At 37.8% G+C, this 23,782-nt stretch overlaps 1 protein-coding gene across 1 annotated transcript in view; it reads right to left on the minus strand.

Annotated features, from left to right (window-relative positions):
* Positions 1 to 23,544, minus strand: part of LOC122177412 (interleukin-5 receptor subunit alpha-like) — a 46,230-nt gene extending 22,686 nt beyond the window's left edge. The window contains exons 1-11 of the mRNA XM_042866789.1: positions 23,442 to 23,544; positions 22,959 to 23,113; positions 22,678 to 22,825; positions 22,028 to 22,136; positions 21,708 to 21,895; positions 18,744 to 18,880; positions 15,053 to 15,197; positions 10,575 to 10,662; positions 8,817 to 8,907; positions 5,196 to 5,308; positions 3,864 to 4,089 (exon numbers count right to left, since the gene is read on the minus strand). Of these exons, the coding sequence (XP_042722723.1) occupies positions 3,864 to 4,089; positions 5,196 to 5,308; positions 8,817 to 8,907; positions 10,575 to 10,662; positions 15,053 to 15,197; positions 18,744 to 18,880; positions 21,708 to 21,895; positions 22,028 to 22,136; positions 22,678 to 22,825; positions 22,959 to 23,113; positions 23,442 to 23,544 (1,503 nt within the window). The remainder of the gene's footprint in view (positions 1 to 3,863; positions 4,090 to 5,195; positions 5,309 to 8,816; positions 8,908 to 10,574; positions 10,663 to 15,052; positions 15,198 to 18,743; positions 18,881 to 21,707; positions 21,896 to 22,027; positions 22,137 to 22,677; positions 22,826 to 22,958; positions 23,114 to 23,441) is intronic.
* Positions 23,545 to 23,782: the final 238 nt, after the last annotated feature.

Below are 23,782 nucleotides of genomic sequence, written 5' to 3' on the forward strand. Positions count from 1 at the left end.
TTCAGGATAAAGAGAGGATGACTTCATTGATAACAGTGTGGTTGAATCAGCAGACCTGCCCTGAGTTAAATTGGTTTGAAAACCAGGAATATTTCTCATTAAAAGCAGGATACGTGCACTGTAGACGGCAGCAGTGGACAACATGACCAGTCCTCATGCAAAGTCTCAGATCTGAAGGTTGCTTTGTTTATTCATCTTTCCCTCTTGTAATTATCTTTCTTCCAAAGCAAAGAGAAGAGGGTGTTGTGCTTCCAGAAGCTAAAAAAAAAAGAAATCTACAAAGTCACCAATATTCAAAAAGAAACATAAATGCATGGTAATATGTTTAGCTCCAAATCTCTGTGTGCTATATGCTCTTGGCTGAACTGAATACTTGGAGTGGAAAGCATAAAAATAGCCACTCATGATATAGCACATGGCTCTATAAGTCAAAATGGATAGACAGATAGATAGATAAATGAATAAATAAATATTTTCTCCAGATCCCTCTACATATGTAAAGTGGAGAGAAAGTGGAAAGTCCCTACATGCAGTGCACTTTCTGGTGTCTCATTAGGTAGCGCTACTTAAATACAGAATGTGCAATCTTATGAAGGTAACCAATTCATTCACAGAAGTAATCCAGCTGAATGAGAGTTTGTATATACTTTAGCATTCATCACCAGATTGTGCAAATATGCTTTGGCACATGTATGTAAGTGAATTACTTGTTTCGACCAAAACTGAGGTCTCCTGAAAGCACAGTAGTTTTTATTTTAAAGGATTATTCTGTTTTCAGGTAAAATGATCTTAATCTAGAGGTTCTCGATCTAAATTTAAATCCTGGCACTGACTGCTGGTTTCGAGCACCACAAATTAAGACTATATAAAATATTTGTATATAAAATGTATTTTAAGGAACAACACAATATTCACTATGCCCTGATTTCACCATAGAAAGTCTGGATTCCAGATATATTTGCTAAATACGTGGTACTTCTCCACTCCACTCAGTGAACATAGGTTCTGATTCTTTCCTTGTACCAGTTCTATATCGTCATCAATAAAGGAATCTGTAAGTTCATGTCAGTTGTTTTCTAAGTGACTCTTGAAATAACTTTTAGCTGAAGTAGTAGAACTTCCCACCTTTTTTCTGAAATAAGGTCTAGACCACATCTGATGAGATAAACTGCCTTGACTACTCACAGAGAAGATATTCAGTTGTCCAATAGAGAAAGAAATATGCTGATTAATGTTTTTCCTTTTGCACTCCAGGAAGAGGAGTTGTCATTATAGCAGTAGTTGTTACTGAAATTTGGTTCAGTACCTCAAATCTACCACTCATCTTCTCCCTGCTGATCGCCATAGTTATCTGTCTAAGATGTATCGGGGGAAGAGCACCAATGTTCATAGGTAAAGTGACCTTTCCCTTCTCTTACCAAAAAAACAAAAACAAAACAAAACAACAACAACAACAAAAAAAAATCCCCTTCCCTCAATAACCCCCCCACAAAACAAAACAAAACAAAACAAAACAAAACAAAACAAAACAAAACAAACGCCACTGAGACAGGTAAAGTAATGGTACCAAGTAAAGTTGATTGTTTTAATCCTGTAGTTATTAACTTGGTCTTACAGCAAACACTGTCAATAACAGTTCTTTTATTGTTCAGTCCATTCCAACTTGGACTCTTTGAGATCACAGAATCATAGAATGGTTTGAGTTGGAAGGGACCTTTAAGATTATTCCAAACTCCCTACTATGGGCAGGGACACCTCCCACTAGGTAATGCTGTTCAAAGGCATGGATTCTACCATTTTTAATAGGAAAGGAGAAAGAGTGCAGTATTTTGCAGTATTCTTCCTTGAAGAGAGAAACATCTTGCCAAAAAAAGGAATATTCAAGTGAACCAAAACTTATTTACTGAATGTTAAAAAAAAAAAATTTGCAAACAAAATTTCTGTTTTTCCCACAATAAAACAAAAGTTGATATTTCAGGTGGAATGAAATATTTTATTCAACTAAAATTATTTTGAACTTGAAGAAATTTTACCAGAAAGGAAACTGCGTTACACTGGTATGGAACACATTTTCTCAAATCAACATGAGACACCTAGTAACAATTTTGTGGACAGTTTTGCATTCAAAAGCATTCCTTTGGACAGAGCCAGAAGATATTTGCTTTTATATGGGAAGTTCCAAAGATGTTTTCTGGCTGAAGACTTGGCCTGGGAGCATATATTTTCAGCTTGGTACAAGAAGTTAGTAGATGATACCACTGTATCCTGTGAAGGAAAGATACAAGCTGGCATATCCTTGCTTTCTTTTACCTTTACTGATTTAAATTTGCAAGCCCTGGAAGACAGGAACAAAAGAGTTCCTGCTGAGAGCTGGGAAGCCAGAGGCTGTCACTCCAAAGAGCCCTCTGAACAGCTCTGGACTATAATTAAGACTGCATGTGTATTTATCATAGCCATCAACTGACCATCACACCTTAGACAACCCACCACTACTGAAGATCAGCATCCCTCAACAACAAAACATCACTGGATTGAGGAGTGGTGAACCATTTTTGCCTTGCTGTGTCTGTGTAGTTATATGTCTGTCCATCTGTCTCTCCTTCCCCATTTTCAACCTTTTCTCTTTATATTATTTTATTTTGCATTCTTTGTAGCAGCTGTTGTCTAATATTGTCTTAGAACTTTTAACATAGAGATAACTTCTCCACCAAAGTACTCTTACCTATATTGCTTACAAATTGTTATTAGCAAATTAGCTGATTTTAGCTCCAAGTAGAGTATTAGTTGTTATTAGTAAGCTCTCAATAAATTTATTTGTATTATTTCTCTGAGTCTTGGATGACTCTGTCATGATAGTGACCTCTGCTGATTAGGGAAGACACAACTCAGGAGACAGAAAAAGATTAATTTCCCTCGAAACACACTGAGTGGGATGAGATAGAAAAAGAGGATCTCTTAAGTCTCTCCCTAACCCTCTATAGAATTAAATCAGTCTTTAACTTGTATTGCTCTGCTATAGAAGAAATCTACTGAAATATATCTTCCTTTCAAAATCAAGGGTCTATATTCCTTCTTTTGTCTCAGCTAGCAGTTCAAATAGTCTACCCTGATTGCATAGATCAAAATAGAATCCTAGAACTGTTTGAATTGGAAGAGACAATTAAAATTCATCTAGTCCAAATCCCCTGCAATGAACAGGTATATCTACAGGTAGACCAGGTTGTGAAGAGACCTGTCAAGCCTGATCTTGAACATCTCCAATGACATGATGCCCACATTTCTGGGCAGCATGTTCCAGGAAGAATCCAATCTAAATCTCCCCTCCTTTAGTATGAAGCTTCTTGTCTCATCACAACAGATCTTGCTTAAGAGTCTGTTCCCTTTTTTCTCATAGCTCCCCTTTAGATATTGAAAGGTCACCCCAGAGCCTTCTGTTCTTCAGGCTGGACAGCCCCAGCTCTCTGTTTGTCCTTGTAGTGGAGGTGTTCCATCCCTTGGATTATTTCTGTGGCCCTCCTCTGGACATTCTCTAACAGGTCCACATCTCCCCTGTGTGGAGGACTCCATATTTGAATACTGTACTCCAGGTGGGGCCTCACCAAAGAGCAGAGGGGCAGGGTCACCTCCCTCGATCTGCTGGCCACACTTCTTTTGACGCAGCCCAGGATACAAGATGGCACATTGCTGGTTTGTGTCCAGCTTGCCATCCACCAGTAGCCCCACGTTCTTTTCAGCAGGGCTGTGCTCCAAACATTACATCTCCTCACTTATATTGAGAGCAGGGGTTGCCATGATGCAGGTACAAGACTTTGCACTTGAATTTACTGAAACATATGAAATGCACCTGGGCCCACTTCTCAAACCTGTCTAGGTTTCTGGCTGGTATCCCATCCCTGAGGCATGTAGACTTCGCCACACAGCTTCCTGTCATCTGTAAACTTGCTGAGGATGCACTTGATCCCTCTATCAATGTTGTTGATAAAGGTATTGGTCCCAGTACTGACTCCTGAGGGACACCACTTCTCAACAATTTCCATCCATACACTGAGCCATTGACCTTCACTCTGAGTACAGTCTTGCAACCAGTTTCTTGTTCAACAAACAGTCCGCCCATCAAATCCATATCTTTCCAGTTTGGAGAAAAGGATGTTATGGTGGACCGTGACCAAGGCCTTACCGAAGTCCAGATAAATTACATCAGTGGCTTTCTCCTTGTCCACCAATGCAGATACACTGACATCGAAGGCAGCTAGTTCATTCAGGCACGACTTGCCCTGGGTGAAGCCATGCTGGTTGTCTCCATATCACCTCCTTCTCTTCCATGTGCCTTAGCATAGGTTCCAAGAAGATCTGTTCCGTGATGTTCCCCACCACATAGATAAGGCTAACAGGACAGTATTTCCCTGGCTCATCTTTTCTACCCTATGAATGAACTTTTATGTATGAACTTGCATGGCTTGCTACTCCATGGAAAGAGAGGGGAAAATTTCTTCACTAAGATAGGAAAAATAAAGTAACAGTAGTTGTTCAGTTCAAAGCGATACCTTCTCTGAGCTATACTTATTTAAACAATTACAATAGGTTAAAAAAAAACTGTCTTTTTTACCTTATTTAACATTTTGTCCCTTCGCTAAATGCAAAAGGATAGGTATATCACATTAAGACATTGTTTTCACATGCAACTTGTTAATATCTACTTGCACAATGTATGATATTTTTTGAAGCTATAGAGAACCATTGTGAGCTTCTGCTGCAACTTCCAGAAATGATTGCTTCTTCCATTGCTTCTTATTTCTTTAATCAGATATTGAATAGGTACTGTGGTATTTGTATAAAGAGCCAATCTTAAAGTTATTGATCTATTGGACATTGTTTGGAAGCTAATGCAGCACTAACTCTAGTTCCTTCTTGACCCAAATAGATCAATTGTTCAGTCATATTGTCTGACCTGCTGTACTTTACTGGGCTGAAGATTAGTAGTTAGAGAAGGACTGCAGTATACTTTACCTTTTTGATCTGAAGTGCATTTTAAGAGTTGCAGAATATCACAACTCAAAACATTTCAAACCATTTGGATCAGACAAACTCCAGTATCAGCCTTTCTTGGATCAGTGAGAATCCAGCCAACTCTGAGAAAGTTAGCTTTTACATGAAGATAAAAAATAAAATAAAAAAAAAGCACATAAATCTCCTACAGGTCTTCAGATTTTTTCAAATATGTATGTTGTTTAATGTCCTCGTCTCCATTATCTTCTGATATTCTCAGTATGACCTCTGACTGCATCTCCATTTGCACTGAATTTTGTTTCTGTTTGGAAAAAAAATTGCATAATGTGCATCTACATTCGATATTCTGTCTGAATTTTATTAAAAGCATGCTATCTGTTTGATGTATCTGGGATTAGTACTGATTACTTCTTCCATAATGATAACTGTGATACAGAGATCACATTAGTTACTGTCTCCCTCTAAAAGGTGCTCATAAGCACATTTACTTCATTGTTATGAACCCTATTTTTTTTTTGGTTATTGCCCTGCAGGATATTGACCAAGAGTTTATGTCAAAGTAATAATCCAGCTTTCCAACATTATATTTATGTGCTGGATCATAGAATCATAGAATCATAGAATCATAGAATCACTAAGGTTGGAAAAGACCTAAAAGATCACCCAGTCCAACCGTTCACCTATTCCCAATAGCTCCTACTAAACCATGTCCCTCAACGCAACATCCAGTCTTTCCTTGAACACCCCCAGGGTCGGTGATTCCACCACCTCCCTGGGCAGTCCATTCCAGTGCCTGACCACCCTTTCTGAAAAGTAATACTTCCTCATGTCCAGCCTGAATCTCCTCTGCCGTAGCTTGAAACCATTCCCCCTGGTCCTATCACTAATGACACGAGAGAAGAGGCCGACCCCCAGCTCACTACAACCTCCCTTCAGGAAGTTATAGAGAGCAATAAGGTCTCCCCTGAGCCTCCTCTTCTCCAGGCTGAACATTCCCAGCTCCTTCAGCCTCTCCTCATATGGCCTGTGTTCCAGACCCCTCACCAGCTTTGTTGCCCTCCTTTGAACACGTTCCAGGGCCTCAATATCTTTCTTGCAGTGAGGGGCCCAAAACTGGACACAGTACTCCAGGTGCGGCCTCACTAGTGCTGAATATAGGGGAACAATCACCTCTCTGCTCCTGCTTGCAACACTGTTTCTGATGCAAGCCAGGATGCCATTGGCCTTCTTGGCCACCTGGGCACACTGTCGGCTCATGTTCAGCCGAGCATCAATCAATACCCCCAGGTCCATTTCCTCTACGCAGTCCTCCAGCCACACCACCCCAAGCCTGTAGCGTCGCCTGGGGTTGTTGTGGCCGAAGTGCAGGACCCGGCATTTGGCCTTGTTGAAACTCATCCCATTGGCTCCAGCCCAGCTCTCCAGCCTGTCCAGATCCCTCTGTAGGGCCTCGCTACCCCCAGGCAGATCCACACTTCCAGCCAATTTGGTGTCATCTGCGAATTTACTGAGGGTGCACCGATGCCCTCATCGAGGTCATCAATAAAGATATTGAAGAGGACAGGCCCCAGCACCGACCCCTGGGGAACACCACTCACGACCGGTCGCCAGCTGGATTTAACTCCATTCACCACCACTCTCTGTGCCCGGCCCTCCAGCCAGCTCCTTACCCAGCCAAGAGTGTACCCATCCAAGCCTCTGGCTGCCAGCTTCTGCAGGAGAATGCTGTGGATAAAACAGCTTATTGCAGCACCATTCTTCCCAATCTTCTTAACTCTTATGGTATGTCCAAAGCCAAAATCTCTGTGGTGTCAGCAATATTAGAGATACTAATCTATTCCATATGTTTCATTCAATTTCTCTTTCCTAGAAGTGTCATCAACAGTCATCTTAGTCACTTATAATAATCATCTAGACAATAATTACAGCTATGCTGAGGTTTTCCTGTCAGAGGTGTGAGTAGTGTTTTGTAATAGGGAACAGAACTGTCTTCTTCCTCTGTCAGTGACGTTTAAATATATATTTTTTGTGGTCATTGATTGCTGCAATTTTTGATCTATACAGGGAATAAAAATGGACACCTGAATAGTAATGAATGCCGTTGTAGATTGCTGGCAGATACAGAGTATGTGTTTAATGATGATTTTGTTTTTACATTCTAGTAGTCTGTAATCAACAGCCACAGGAGTAATTATCAATTACTTACTGGTGAAAAGGTACGAAAAGGTACTGGTGAACTGGTACCAAAGGATTTTTGCATAGAGGAGGCAGCAAATATGGCACCCTTAGGTCAAATTCAGTCAGATATTTTTGGACAGAAGTGTCACAGAAATTATCAAATCTTGAAAATAGAACATAACTTTAGTACAATTCTGGAGCTCTATTGGATTTTTCTTTCCTGAGAAGATGACTATAAAGTAAGAGGGGAACAGAACACTCCTTAGGAGCCATCCCAAAAATGAACTCCAGGTGAAAGTTCAAAACACATGCCATCAATCTCATCATTTTGTGATATCATTATGCAGCATATACACACTGGTTTCTCCATAAATTTGTCTGTAAGAAGGTAAAAGCAAACAAAACAAAAAAACTCACTCCCTTTGCCTCAAAATTCTAATTGTGATTCATGAAGTTTGATGGCCCATGGTTGCTGTCAGAGTTTGCAGCTACATACATGCATTTAGAAAAAAAACAATAAAACAATATTGAAAGGCACACTCTTATTCCCCTGGGAGTGGAGGTGTAGCTCTCATTGGCAACTGGCAGTCACAATAGTGAATGCACTTGCAGAAGAAGTTCAGATATTGTAGTGTAAGTAGAGTAACAGTGTTGAGTAAGGTAAAGAAAAGGGTATGAAACAAAGGCTCCTCAAAAAATGTTTTAAATACATAGGATGAAGAAAATCCTCATAACAGTTTTCTTTTTTATTTACATCTCTCTGGAAAACACTGTTCGGGCACACCTTCATCTTTTCATCATATGCTATAGTAGAACCAGGTAAGAAAATCTTGCTGTGTCTTCTGGAGAGCAGCTCATTGTGTAGCTTCACTGGATATGCAATAAGATAGACTACTGCCTGACGAGAACATTTTTTCTTCCAGCTCACACAATCACATGCAGCAAGAAGAAGCATTGAATATGCTAGCAATGGAGCTGTATTAAGTAAATCACACAAATATTGGAAACGTATTTTCTGTTTCATCCAGTCAATTTGTAACTTGCTAATTTGTAATTTGTTTTGTAACTTGCTAAGAGATAAGTCAGAATCTGAATTTCCTGTCACGTATCATATTTTTCAAAATAAGATTTCTGTAAATGATTTTATCTTGCAGCACAGGCACTGTTGTGGTAGCTTGCATTTCGTGTATTGCTGAGCTTCCTCTTATTTTCTCTAAATATGCGTGCTTACTACATAATAGCCAATGACTTGCACTTCTCCACAAAGAACTTCCCTTTCATGACTTTCCCACATTCTTATACCTGTAAGACCATAGAACTGATTATTCTGGAAGAAGTCATGACTGCTCCTTAAAAGAGTGGTCCACTGAGCGTGGAAATGCTGAAAGGCTTTCTGTCTGAGACACACTTAAGGTAGTAATCTCCTGAGGATATTATCCTTTCTGAGAAAATCGTTGTCCTGTAATCTCCACAAACACTCTGTTCTCTTTCAGCTTCAATACAAACATTCTACTTACCTTTTCCCCAGTTCTTCTTAAAACTGACCCACTGCTTCAAATGCAATGTTATGCTGCTCTGATTGCAGGTAATATTACACACATCATTGTAGCAAGAGAAGAAAGACACTCTACCTGGTGATGAGTCTCATCTGTAGCTAACCAAGTTGTAACTTTATCTGTAGGACCTGGAAAGGGCGTGGTTATAACTTCCAGGAGCCTATACCTACAAGAGAGTGATACAGACACACAACTCTAGAACATCTGCAAAACAAATTATTCAATAATACTTTGCAATAAATTCATCTGAAACAGACATCGGGTAGCAATTTAAATGAGTAAGAAACTTAAATATTGAGAGGAAAACATCCACTCAAATGGAGCACAGTCTCTGGTCTGAGTGAAAGATTCGGTGTGAATGTAACACATCTAAATTTAGGTGGTCAGGAGCTGCCTAATAGCCTCCAGAGATACTCCAGAGCTCTTTCCACTGACTAGAAAGGTGTCTTACACTTCAGTGAAGATTGTAGGTGCCAAAAAAATAACATGAATTAGATGTTAGCATTAGGCAGACATCTATTTCTAAAGATATTCTACTCCTTTTTTGATTCATCACAGACATTTTGCTCAGCATTTTTCCTAGCTCTTCTTTCACTTCACCAGTTTTAACTTGTTAAGTTTTAAAAGGATTGTAGTATGGATATGCACCTGCATTTGAATTTCAACAAAAACAAGAGACTATGGCATGCAACCATGCTTATAGCTGGAAAAATGCTCCTGTTTTCATAAGTAAAAATACTACCTATAAAATGTGATAATCAAAGGAAGAAACATAGAGAACAGGGGCAGGCATAGTGTCAGAAATGTGTTTTAATTCCTATACTGAAATCTAGCGCAATTCAAGTTGAGCAAGAGCGAGGTCTGCACAGAACCATGAAAACATTTTGCACTATAACAAAGGGTTATATGTTGGCTTTCAGTACTGTGTAAATTTACCACAAAAGAAATCTACCAGCTGAACTGATCTCTTGAGACCAGAAGCACTCATTATTTGACCAGAATACTGTTTTATGTTTAGATGCAGGTGGGTTTTAATTGCTTTCCTTGTGCCAGTGGAAGCATTTTGTACTGTATTTTAACAGTTTCATATCCAGAGTTCCTTGAGTTCTTGTTTGCTAAAATAAAGTTTATAGTAACTTCTTCTATCCTAACCAGGAACTTTATTTAGTTTTCAATTAATTAATTTATTTACTTCTAACACTGCTTCAATTTTTCCAAATACTAAGGCATCTTGAGTTATCAGCTTGTCCTGATTTATTCTTTTCCTAGTTCAAGAAAGCCTTTTCTGCTATACCAGTAGGAAATATAAGTAGCTGAGCAGAAAAGCAATGATGTGGAGTCTTTTGGTTGCATTAATTTATTGTGGGTGTAGGGACACTAATGGTACAGCAAAGCAAATTACTTCTGTCAGCCTGACTTTCATTTTTTTACTTATTTCTTGTAAGCTGTCTGAGTTAGAGGAAAGGAATGCTCTAGGCAATACCCATGAATTATGAAATGAAGTTGGGCAACATGGGAAATGCAATTCATCTTTGGTGTGATTAGTGTTGGTAGCTCAGAATGCAGAATCCATAAAACCATGGGGCAAAATCACACTGAGAAGAGCAGTCAGGCTACTGGCAGAGATACAGCTGAGAGCATCTTATGAGACTGGAGCTCCAGGGACAGTGATGGAATCTGTGAGGTGCTCAGTAACCGTGCACTACTGCATACCTCTGATAAAGCAATAGCTGTTACTGCACTATTAACTGCTTTTTGTAAGTAATAATTCATTTGTAAAGATCTCTTTTACAAAAAAAAAAAATTGTATTATCTGTCAGAAATGTGTATTACCTTCTACATGCACATATCAACAAACTTCCAAGGAAAATCAGAAGGCTGAACAATGTGAGGCTTAGCAATATGCTGTCCACAGTTTCTTCTTAAAAAGAAGAAATGATAATGTTAATAATATGGGAAAGGGTAGTTCATAAATTGATGAATTATATATTAATGACTCATAAATATTTCATCATTCGTGGGCTGCTACAGATTTAAAGAGTCTTTTCACCAAGCTTTTTAGGGGAAACTGAGCCTTCTGACTTCAGCACAGTTCTTTCCTTCTCCCTTTAGCCCTCAGCCTTGCTGCTACCTTGATCCCACACTTTCCTCATCTTCCCCTGCACCAGTGGATTCCATTTTCTCCTTTCCTTGGATTGCTGCTCTCTTATGCTGGGCATGGTCAGTCCTTTCACAGCATGCGTTCATCCAGCCTGGATATCATGCTCTTCTGTCTGTCTGTTGCTGACACTCTTGCTGCTGCCCAAGTTGCTTCTGGATTCTTGCTGTTGCCACCTCTCATCTCCACACACAACCAGCCCCCCACCACTGCCTGTTCACCCCTTCACAGCTGTAACTGGTTTAAGGCAAAATGAAAGCAAAATCTTTTTGTCAAAAAAAAAAAAAAAAAAAAAAAATTCTCTTTGAATCAAGAAGCAACATATTTTTTGCATTAGACTTACCTAAAGAAATGCAAGGAAACAATCTGAAAGACATATTTTAACCATTCAGAAAATATTACTGTTTTGTACTTTGTATTCCTTCCTCTAGAATAACCCAATCAAAAATGTTGTGGGTTTTTTTTTTTATTTTTTCAAAATTGTGTTTTTGTTTAATACCTGGCTTTAGAACCATGACTTCAAACTAAGTACTTTGAAGAAGAAAAACAGGAAGGAACAGTTCTTGAAATTTTAGTAGTCCTAGTTCAGAACAGTTTTATGGCCAATCCAGATAAAATTCAAACAAAATGGTTTGAACCCGTTTGGGGTTTAAACAAAAATATGAAATATCACAAAATTAATGTGAAAAGAAAAAAAGCTCTCAGACTTCTAAGCCTAGAAAAACCTTTATGTTCTACTAAAACACAAAGATATTCTCCATTCACTTTAAGCTGAAAAGGAAGTTTTTCCATTGTCTTTCAGGTTGAGTGCTCAGAAAATATGTTCTGAACAATTTCTGGACCATGAAGCATTAATACTTCATTTTGAGGTGATTGTTCTGTTGGTAATCCTTTCTGACTTACACACTCAAGACAAGGGAAAGCAGTGATCTCTGTGTCAGCCAAACCACAAAGAGGTTTGGTCCTCTTGCTTTCTTTCTTTGTTTCAGAAAGTTGGAAGACAAAAAGCATGCGTTCTTTCAGTTAGGTTATTTTATGCTTTGGAATTTTGTTTTGGGTGGGTTTTTTTGTTTGTTTGTTTTTCATATGCAAATGTTTAAACTCAGTCACATACAACAGTAAATTGAACCAAAACAATTGGCTAGGTCTGCAGAATTCAGAACACCTCTGAATTGCTATTAACATCAAAGTGATCTATGAATGCTCAGAAGCTCCAAAAATCAGACCAATTATTTCAAGTTTCTATATATGAATAAAGCTGATCAAACATTTCTCTTTTAGCAGAAAGTTTCTATACCGAACAGTTCAGTTTAAATTGTCTTATTTTTCAAGGGCATATGCTAATTCTGGTGGAAAATGAATATGTTTCCCATGAGAAAATTAACAAATTCTTTTCATGTCAAAGGAACATTTCAGAACAAATATTTTAGTTATGTTTTGAATTATGTTATTTCGTTTTGATGTATCAGCTTTTTAAAATGGAGAATGAAATGTCTCTGAAAAATGCATTCTTAAAGAAATGTATTTTTTAGATGAAACATCAGAGTGTCACGTGAAATAAAAAAAAAAAAAAAAAAAGCAGGTCAGTTCATGTTGCTTCAAGACTTTCAGCAGAAAAACTGACATATTCTGAAATAAAAATACCCAATGGAAGTTTTTTGTGGGTTTTTTTTTTTCACTTTTAGTTTACTACACAGAATGTCTCAATCTTTTATAATCACTGTGTCTAAAAAATTAGGTATGGGTCTACTACGAAATTACCATGAATTACACTACTAATGACAGACTTTTTAAAAACTCTAGGCAGTATTAAAGTACACTTCATAACATCCATTTATGATATATTTTCCCAGTTAAAAACAGCCAAAGTCATTTCAGCTGAATACAAAATAAAACAGACAGAAAACCCTCTCTAAGCATCAAAGGAGTTATTTAAAAAGTTGCCTGAGTCTGTGATCCCTCAATGTAATATACTCCGTAGATTCATATTACAAAAGCCACTGATCCTCTCCAAATACAGGAAGGAAGAAGGGAAATTGCTGTATTACATGAACTTGTGCAGAGTTACACGCTCCAGAGGCAAATCAACTTTCTGCACCAAACACATGGAGATATGACATATTATAAGCAATGGCAGTCCTGTCTACCACAGTTTTTCCTGAAGTAGAGAAAACAAGTTGTGATTGTTAACCTCAGCAACAGCTGTTGAGGAAGTTGGGAAAGCAGTGGTGTTGAAAACAGTTGAAGGACAGTTGCAGCTGCTGAAAGCAAGGTTTTGTAGAGTGGAATTAGGATGAGTGACTGCCCAGGTCCATTTCCTTCTTCTGATGAGGGGCTGGCAGAGAATGGGTAAATCTACATCTCCTCACAAGGAAAAGCCCTTCAAATTTCCCCTCCCTCCACTGTCTACATTTCAGTTCAAATGCACCCAGCCTCACACAAGGCCAGGCAGACATCTGCTGGCCACGCTACTGAGCAAGTCTCATTTTCTATTCAGTGAGAAGAAATAAGAATTTCTGATGAACAAATCTCTGATGGACAGAAGTGCATCCTCTCTTTCATCACAGTGAGCAGATGCAGCTTCTCTCTCCAAGCATTTCGGAAGTAAAGTCTTCTGAAAGGAAGTAAGTGAATTTAATTCAACAGAGATGTTTAGCTGAGAGGTGCCAACAGAAAAGTGGGATGTGGTGAGGTATCTGACGGCGTAGGCAGGCAATATCCTATAAACTCTATTACTGAATTTACATTCAATCCATTGCGAAAATAGCAATGCCTGCCATTGCATTTCCTGTCTCTTCAGATAAGCACGTACTTGAATCTTAACAGATCAGAAAGGCATATTCCAAAATGCATAGTCTGTTGCATTAAATATTTATATTGTATTGTTTTATTAGCGATAGCACTGAACATTTTTACATGCCGTCATTCAGGGAAGTCTATGCACCACTTTTTCTACCTAAATATTGAGTGTTATTCATCCCACTCTACTGCTTCCCTTTTACCCAACCTGACACCATGAAGCAACTGTACATGAAAGCATTTTTTTAACCATGGAAAGTACCAGTTTCCCTTGTTAGCATACAAATTAAAATCTAATCATAGGAGGTGAAGGAAAAAACATGGCTTTTGTTTAATTTATACTAAAGCAAATGATGGGAGTCAGAGCGCATATACTTGAATTAGAGCTTAACCACTTCTTATCTCTGTCAGGTAAGAAATTATTCACAGAATCACAGAATGTTAGGGATTAGACAGAACCTTGAAAGATCACCTAGTCCAATCCCCCTGACAGAGCAGGAACACCTAGATCAAGTCACGCAAGAATGCATACAGGCAGGTTTTGAATGTCTCCAGAGAAGGAGGCCCCACAGCTTCTCTGGGCAGCCCATTCCAGTGTTCTGTTACCCTCACCATGAAGAAGTTTTTTCTCATATTTATAGGGAACCTCCTGTTTTCCAGCTTGCACCCACTGTCCCTTATCCTACCACTGGATGTCACTGAGAAAAGACTGGCTCCATCCTCCTGACATCCTCATTCTTTACATATCTTTATAAACATTAATGAGGTCACCCTTCAGTCTCCTCCAAGCTAAGGAGACTCAGCTCCCTCAGTCTTTCTTCGTAAGGGAGGTGCTCCACTCCTTTAATCATCTTTGCAGCTCTGTGCTGGACTCTCTCAAGCAGTTCCCAATCCTTGAATTGAGAGACCCAGAACTGGACACAACATTCCAGATTGTATTCTCTTGATACAGTAATAAAAATGTTAGATTTAGTTCCTAAGAACTGTGATTTAATGAATATTATGACATTCATAAGTTTCCTGTCTTAAAACTCCAGCTGAAATCATTTCTAAAGATGTCCATTCCAAAAAAGACTGGAAGGTGCACCTTCTAGAAGCTGTCACGAGTCACATTAAGACATCTGCCCTGTGCTAAACTAAGGACCAAGGAAATACGACCCATTAATTCAAGGGCTCTGTTTCCCCACAACATGTAGAACTGTGAGAGCTGGTGCATGGCATGGACCTCTTTGTACTGCTACAGTACAGTGATGCAGTAAAGAGGAGACCCATGACTATAAAAAATTAAATATGCTGAGTGATACTAACATATATGGTTACAGAAGTTACAAATGGTAAATATATGATAACTTACCATCATAAATAGTCACCGGTTCACTCCAATCACTCCAAATCTTGTTCGTTATGCATACCTCTTTCTTGGCCCTCACTTGTGCGGTACATTTTTTTGCTGGTCTAAGAAGTAGATACTCATATTTCTCTTCACTGACATCTACAATCTATGAAGATAGTTTTCAGGGGTTATTTTTCTGTGATTTCATTTTGCAGTTAAAACAGATACAAGTCTAGGAATGCCAAATACTATTATTTATATCTCAAATCCAGTGGAAAAAGATTTTCAGAAAAAATGTTTATATTCAGGCACAATCTGTCTTTTTGATGGCATGTATTAAATCTTAGAAAATCAAGAAGAGGCTGAACTGATAAGATGGAAGAATGTATCAGCTTTGGTCAAATGGTAAGTATCTGAAATCACTGATTCCCCTTTAATTTTTTTTCTTACTCCAAGTGTAGGGTGAATACAATAACAATGAAACTATAAGTTCTAAGGTTTTTGTGGGGGGTAGTATGTTGCCTTTGGTTTTCTGGTAGAAAAAAACAGTTTTCAGCTGTCTAATGCTGTATTGTCTATAATGCTGTATCTGTCTAAAGTAATGTCTATTACTTTAGTGACTCTCTTGAAACATCTTTAACTGCGCTTACAAATCAAAGTATGCCATTTCAAAAGATAAAAAATACACAAGATGTGTTCATAACAGTTCAGACCATCTACAAAACCCTACAAAAACTGGAGCCATACTTAGTATCTAGAAGAATGAGTCAAAATCTACATCTTACATATGACATGCCTGTACACTTTAATAGCTTTTGACCTTTATGTAACAACATGGAATTACTGACTCAGTTTGTGGCTCACTGTAATCCACAGACCTTTTTTCTTCTGCATTTCTGCTTATGCATCAATTACTCATTTGGATTTTGCATATGTGACCTATACTTCCTAACAACAGTATTTTCCTTATTGCTGAATTTTGTCTTGTTGATTTCAGATTTCATCATTTCAAATTCAAATCTTGTTTTCTGTACTACTTGCTAACCCTTCCTAGCTTTCACATATCTGTAGACTTTACTCCCTACTTTTAAGCTTTGTCTCTTTGTATTACAGTATTATTAACATTATTCACAAAGTCACTTCCTTTGGTATTCATAATAAATACAGACCTGCATATTTTGATCTTCCTCTTAAGTGCCTGTCAACAAACATCTATAACCCTGCTTGTGGAAACCCTAATAACAATTAACACAGAACCTCAAACGTGCTCCATCCTCCTCCCTCCTATTCCTCCTGTAACATCACTGTGTTTTTTTCCTTACCTTTGTCTTCTCGTTTTGTATCCCTTGGCTACATAACTACTCTTTTAATTGTTACTAGCTTTGATGCTGATTCTCCTCAAAGCTCCCCTCATTCAGGTATGTTAGCAAAGATATAGGTGCTTCAAGGAAAACACAGATTAAAAGAGAGCTTGAACAAAAACACCAAAGGCTCAGAAAATTCACATTCAAATAACATCTTAACTCCTCAGTATCATATGTTCAGTTAAGTGCTTCCTACTCTTTGTGAGTGTAAATAAGAAGCTGTGTGGAAACATTTCAACTCTTACTACTCTATAATTTTAAACTGCCAGCTGGAACTGCCACCATACTTGCACCATGCTCCATAAACTAAGCTACAACACTGTCCTATTTTTTACTGTTAAAAGAAGCTGCTGATACATGATGAAAGATTATTAAATATATATAATATATGCAAATAACAGGAATGATTATTTTAGTTCTGTATGTAGATATAACAATATTGACATGTAAATTGTAACCACAATCCTGCAAGGATTCACATGCATTTCACATGAATTATTCACTGAATAAGGCATGAATTAAGTATGAGAGGAAATCTTTGCAAGGCTAAAGCCTGATTGCAAATTTCAGGAACAAATTAATATTGCAATCTAAATTAGCAAATATATTTTAGTTTTGAGGAGTACATTGAGAGCTGACATAGTTCTATTTCTATGGTAGAAAATCACATGATTTAATCAATACTGTCTTTCTACAATTTATTAATTTCCTACTAAAATGCAGGGTTATGCAGCTACATTTCAAATCAAGCTTTTTTAAAGTTTCTGTCTAGAAAAGAGAATGCTTTAATATATCTACAAGCATTTTTCTAACAAGCTGCTTTTACATGTTATCTCAAAATTCATGTGGGACATCAAGAAGGAAGAGATGCTATTCAGACAAAAATAGATTCAAAATGTTCTGTGCACGATAGAATCATATTTACATTCAACGTCAAATTTAAAATTAAAAAAAAAAAAAGAAAGAAAGAAAGAAAGAAAGAAGAATAAAAAAAAAAAAAGGAAAAGAAAAAAGTGTAATTTCAAAGAGTCATAGGATGGCTGAGGCAGGCAGGGCCCTGTGGGTCCCTCAGGCCCAGCCCCTGCTCCACCAGGGCCACCCAGAGCAGGGTGCCCTGAACCACGTCCAGGTGGCTCTGGAGATCCCCAAGGAGGAAACCCCACAGCCTCTGGGCAGCCTGTGCTGCCGCTCTGTCACCTGCACAGCACATTAGTGCTCCTGACATTCAGAGGGAGCTCCTGTGTGCCAGCTTGTATCCAATGGCTCTTGTCCTGGCACTGGGCATTACAGAGAACAGCCTGGCTGTGTCCTCTTTGCACCATTCCTTCAGGTATTTATATACCCTGATGAGACCTCCCTCAGCCTCCTCATCCCCAGGATGAAAAGTTCCAGCTCTCTGAGTTGTACCTCATAAGTTAGGTGCTCCAATCCATCCCTAATCACCATCTTCAATTCATGTAAATGTTTTTCTCTTTTTACTTTTAATGCCTTTTGGTTTCAATCAGTACATGCTAAGATTTAAAACTTTTTGTTTTGCTAGAATCATCTCAGGAAACACTTAGCAAAAGAAATATGTCCTTTAGTTGGAATAACTCCCTTCATCAAACAAATACTGCAGGTATAATAACATTTTAAAATCTTTAAAATTTAAAATTCAGAAGTTGTTCCTTCTGAACAACTCTGAAAATAGCTGAGCATATTTACATAAGGAAAAGCGTAAATAAATCTATATATTATTTCTGTAAAAAATAAGATAACTTCAATTCCAGATCAAACATGGTAAGCTGGCATCTGCCCAGTGTATATTGGCCAGCATCTTTCTGGCAAAACACATAGTATCTTTACAGTGCAACAGTAATGATCCATTTATTTCCTGAAGGGGAAAAAAAAATAATTAAATGTTAAAGTCCTATCTTAGGACAGAAATGATACAGAAAAAATGAACTCGAACACTTTTTAATAACATATTCTTCAGGTTGAATATTACCTCTCTAAAAAAAAAAAAAAAGGTTTCTACCGTTACTTTTATTTCTCAGTATTCACAAGTTAGCATCTTCTATTAAAAATAAAAGGTCAGAAATCTAAGTGGTGCTAATGTAACAATAAAATTAATGAAAAACAAAGCCAACAAAAAAGCCCACTTGAATGCAAGCATAAATCTGAAAAAGTTGTAAAATATGTTGTTTCTCTCTTTTGTTGAGAAAGACAAAAAATTTTGGATTATTTATGAAAGACCTTGGGATTTCTTCAAAGTTTGTTTGAATTTTAAATCCTTTAAACACAAGGGATGCCTATTTTTATAGAAATTATGCTATGTGGAATAAGTGTATTACCAAAAATATGATTACCTTACTGTCTGTTATTTTCACTTGATACTTAAAGCACTTTTTTTCTCTTGAACCAATGGTAGGTGGGGGTTTCCAGTGAATTTTAATACTTCTGTTTTCAAGGGAAACAGAGACGTTGATCGGTGGGTTCAGTTTCTCTGGAAATGAGTACAGAGAGGTTTGTGCACTTTGTGTTGTTTCTCATATTTATGTGCATCAGCCCTTGAAACAGACAATTGACTATTATGGAGTTACCACTTGCAAAGAAAACACTCAGTGAATGAGACATTTTCTTTAAAAGTGTCACTCACTGAATGACATTCATTTCTGCCTCAAAATAAAGGGAAAGATTTTTTTCTTCTCAGTATTTCCACCATGTCTCATGGGATACCCCAAGTCTGTCTACGATCCCAGTGATATAATTTGGAAAATAATGGAGTTAGAGCTCTCACTGATGGGATACTGAAGGGCTGGCAACTAGTGGCAGGTCTTATTCACACTGTCAGGTTTGTTACACATGCCTATAATATCTATTTCTTCTTGCAAATAAGCAGAAGAAAACTTGCTGTAGATAAATGTTTTTCCTTTGGAGCAATGCAAGCTTAGGAGATAAAAAAGCGACATGGACCTCTTGGAATGTGTCCAGAGGAGGACCACAGTAATGACCAAGGAATGGAACACTTCCCTTATGAAGACAGGCTGAGAGAGTTGGGGCTGTTCAGCCTGGAGAAAAAAAGGGTATGGGGAGACCTGAGAGTGGCCTTTCAGTATTTAAAGGGGGGCTATAAGAAAAAGGGACAGACTCTTTAGCAGGCTGTGTTGCGATGGGACAAGGAGAACGGTTTCAAACTAAAAGAGGAAAAAACGGTACTAGATATAAGGAAGAAGTTTATATAATAAGTGTGGTGAGGCACTGGCACAGGTTGCCAGGAGAGGTGGTGGATGCCCCACCCCTGGGGTCATTCAAGATTAGGCTGGATAGGGCTTTGAGTGTCCTGATGTAGCTGTTTCCCTGTTCATTACAGGATGGTTGGACTAGGTGACATTTAAGCATCCCTTCCAACTCAAACAATTCCACCACCACCACCGTGTTCCCATCACAAAGTGCAAGCTGCGCAGTAGCCATGAGTTTTTGTTTTTTTTTGGAGAAGGAAGGTGAACTGGTTTGGAAGCAAGAGACATTTTTGCATTTTTAGGTTTTAGCATTTGTTGTAGATAAGCAAGTCCACAGCCACTTTCTATCATGGAGTCCACTGAGGCACTGATCTGGGTACAGATGTGTGCAGGGTATTGAGGCAGCAGGAACCCTCGCAGCTGATGTTGCATTGCCACAAAGGGACGAACCACAGTTGCAGTTCTCTAATCAGCCCTACCAGCAGAGATGTGTTCACCACAAAGTTGTGGGACTGCGCTAGTTGCACGGCTGCAATGTGGTGCTCTGTTTTCCTGCAGCTGTGGCTACATGGCTTGCTCTACAGGAAGGTATGTCGTGCTGAGGTTCCCTTTTTGGCTTTTATTTTGCCTTTCCCATCTACAGGAGTCTCATTTTGGAGCAATGAGAGTGCTCCACAAAGTCAACAAAAGCATCTATACCAACCTCAGCCTTGTAAAGTTGTTCTGTTCTGCCTGCCCCCAAATCTGACCTTACTGGCAGTGACCAGAACTCACCTTAGCGGTCAAGGTGCACCACAAGCCATGAAAGGCGAGGAAGGTAAGCAACATCATCTTTGTGTTCAACCTCCAAAGTGAAAAAGACATATTTTTCACCTCTGAGATATTTTTCCCAGAGGATATCATCTTGTTGTGAGTGCACTGAGGTTTGGACAAGATGATCTGAGAGGTCTTTTCCAACTTTAAACACTCTATGATTCAGCCATTTAGACAGCTAGGACTAAGTTGCCCTAATAAGCTGAGGGTAAGTTTGCTGCATGCCATGAAACTTTTGCAATGTATTTTAGAAGTAAGATAGGTTTCTGCTTGGCACTGGGGCAGGAGGGGAAACTGCTGGCTTAACCATCAGCGAGCTCCTCCAAGTTGGCTATGAAACATAACACAGTGTTCCTGCAGATTAGTTCTTCCCTCCTTGATTTTTTTTTTTTTTTTTTCCTGAAAAAAAGACTTTCATGAAGATATTTTATTTTGCTAAAGCAGAACATACTGCTTTTAACTGCTTTTAACTGCAGTGTAAATACTAAGGTAAAGCCAATAATTCTAATGTATGAAAACACAGTAAATCAAATCTAGCTCGGAAGAGATTTTGATAAATTTGACTGAGTTTTTGCTTTCACCTGAATTATCCTGATTCCTATTTTACAAGTCTGGAATATGATCAATACATTCATTATTTGAAATGTATTTGATTCTGCAATCTGTGCTAAAGCTCAGGAGAATTTCTCACTAATGAGATTAATTCAAGCATCACAGAGAAGTTAGGAAAAATAAATATATCTGATCATTTGGCTGTCAGTAGTTAAAAATCACTATCAAAATATTTTTAACTGAAAATGGCTTCATAAATAAATAGAGATGTTTTTAATGATTCATAACACTCATATTCTCAAATACAGTTATTAATGATGGATGTGTGTTTAGACTCCACGTTAACTTGTTTTCCTCAGGACAATAAGAGAAAGAAATTACAGAAAAGAGAAAAACTGGAGGAAAGAATAGTATAATGCTTTTCAAATTACATGGAATTAAATCTTTAAAGCATTTTCTCACAATATCCTATTATTTTCTAAAGGGCAATTATAGGTAAACAGTGATATTACTTCAAAGAATAAAACTAAAGGCATTTGAGTCACAATCTCTTTCTCTCTCTTTTTTTTTAATCTTTGTGTAAAATTCCCAGGGATATAAATGTATAGCAAGTTGGAAATAATATTCTAGTTTTGTCACACTTCTCTCTTTTGTTTCCTTGATTCCAGATCAATGAAATAACCAATAAACAAGTTTTCATAATAGGCAGTAATAGATAATACTTACCTATTTTCTGAGGTGTAAAACCTTTATAATAAGACAGTCTTCTTGAATTATTTCTCAGATCTACTACAGATATGTTTGAAATTATTTTCTTTAGTGGTTGGAAAGATATATCTTTCATGTGGCATCCAATATTTTTATTCCTTGCATTTTTTATATATTGCTGGCATTCAAAATATTTTTCTATGTGTCTGTGGGAGGGAAATATGAGTCTTTCAGATCAAGGTATAATACAGATTAGACAAGGTATCACAGATTTGGTGTTTTAAAACAAACAAACAATAATTTCATACTAATTTACTAATTTTGCACAAGATCCTTACCTGTATGAAAAAAAATACTGGACATCTGCAGGATCTTCTGCTTTAATATGCCAGGTGCAATTGAAAAAAGAAACATTATATATGATGCATGAAAGATTCTGAATATATACTGCAACAAAGAAAGGAGAAAAAAAGAAAGTGTGCCATTTCTGTTACTTAGATTTTCTAGGAACACAATGGATGCCTTTAAGACCTGTCTTGTATCCTTATCTCTAGAGGGGCAGTTAAGTACTGGGTGAGAGCAAATTGATTTTTTGGGGCAATAATAACTGAGAAGCACTTCTGACAATACAACCAAAAGCCTTACTAATACAGTTAAAGAGAAAAAAAACCATCTGGATTCTTGCTGAAGAACTCTACTCTTCTAAGATTTTCTGAAACCAGATAATACAAAAGGCAGCCTCCAACAGAGTTAGGAGTTAGGGAAGATGGAGACTTGGAATAACATTCTGACATCTCACTCAGCTGAGGTGAACCTAAACATGTCTTAAATAATTACCAGTATTCCAAGATGCTATATGTCATTCTCTTAAATGAATATTTTAAAAATATGGTATAAGATAATAATTAGCTTTTAGAAACTATCCAAGTAAGACAGAACATTGCAAGGAATGCTTATGTGTCTTAATGACATGCAGGAAATAGCTGACCTGGAGGAGATCTGTATGTACATTCTGTCCAGCCGCTCTCCTTAATTAGGTCTTCTGTTTCTTTCATAAAAACTTGTGTTTTAACTTTAGCTTTAAAACCTGTATGTAGCTCAGTACGTATCCTTTTTTTCTTTTCCTGTAGTCTTTCCTAAAAAGAGGAAGAAGGAATTACATTAAGACAGACAGTAATAATGACTGAAAGGCAAATTATGCAAATTCATCTATCAAATGAAGTAATGTGTGATTTCAGTTAAACTACATGTAACCATTGAGCAACTTACTTTCCTTTCCTGAAATGTATCAAAGAATGTGTAACTCAGAATATACTTCACACTGTACTTCTCTGTCTCTTTTTTTGTCAGGTTGTTGTTCCAGTACAGAATAACTTGTGACTCTTTCTTGGTAACCTGCAGATCATTATGTAGCCGAAGTTCATCTGCAATTAGAATGACATTACTGAGAGAAAAATTGATCCCTTACTACATACACAAAGGATTTGTCTCCCAATAAGTCCTGCACACTCATCAGCTCCCCCTGGGAGCTCTGTTCTCATATAGAATAGGTGGTCAAATTCAAGAATATGAGTGACTTTAATAGTGAGATTCACGTTTACCCATCTACATCTCCCAATATGTTAGGTAATGCACTTTTACCTGTCTCGGACAATTTTCCTATTGGTTGTAGAAAGAGACTTGACGAGAAGATCTGATCAGATAACTGAGATGGCTAGCATGGGATGAAACATTACTTAACTTTTTACTTACCCACTACATCTGGTTGTCCTCTTGCCAAACCAGTAGAAAACAGTGTCTTATGTTGGAAAAAGCTTAGCATCAGCACAACAGGAACATATGTAACATGTGCCATATTAAGTGCTTAGGGTCATAGATTTGTAGAAACTGAGAATTTAGTTCCAAGTTTGGCTCACTTAGAACACGATGTTTTCTTTTTTCATCTGTGAAATAATATGACACCGTCACTTAACCACTGAAGTGATGTCAGAAGTCTAGGAAGTAAACATGAAATGAAACATGGTTAATGAGTCTTGTTGGTCACTGCCTACTGTTACCAGGATGCTTGTATTTAAACCTGCGCTTGGGCTGTT

This window comes from Lagopus leucura, unplaced genomic scaffold (assembly GCF_019238085.1).
Source record: "Lagopus leucura isolate 7727_CA_CO unplaced genomic scaffold, USGS_WTPT01 Super-Scaffold_100001, whole genome shotgun sequence".
Classification (NCBI taxonomy): Eukaryota; Metazoa; Chordata; class Aves; order Galliformes; family Phasianidae; genus Lagopus; species Lagopus leucura.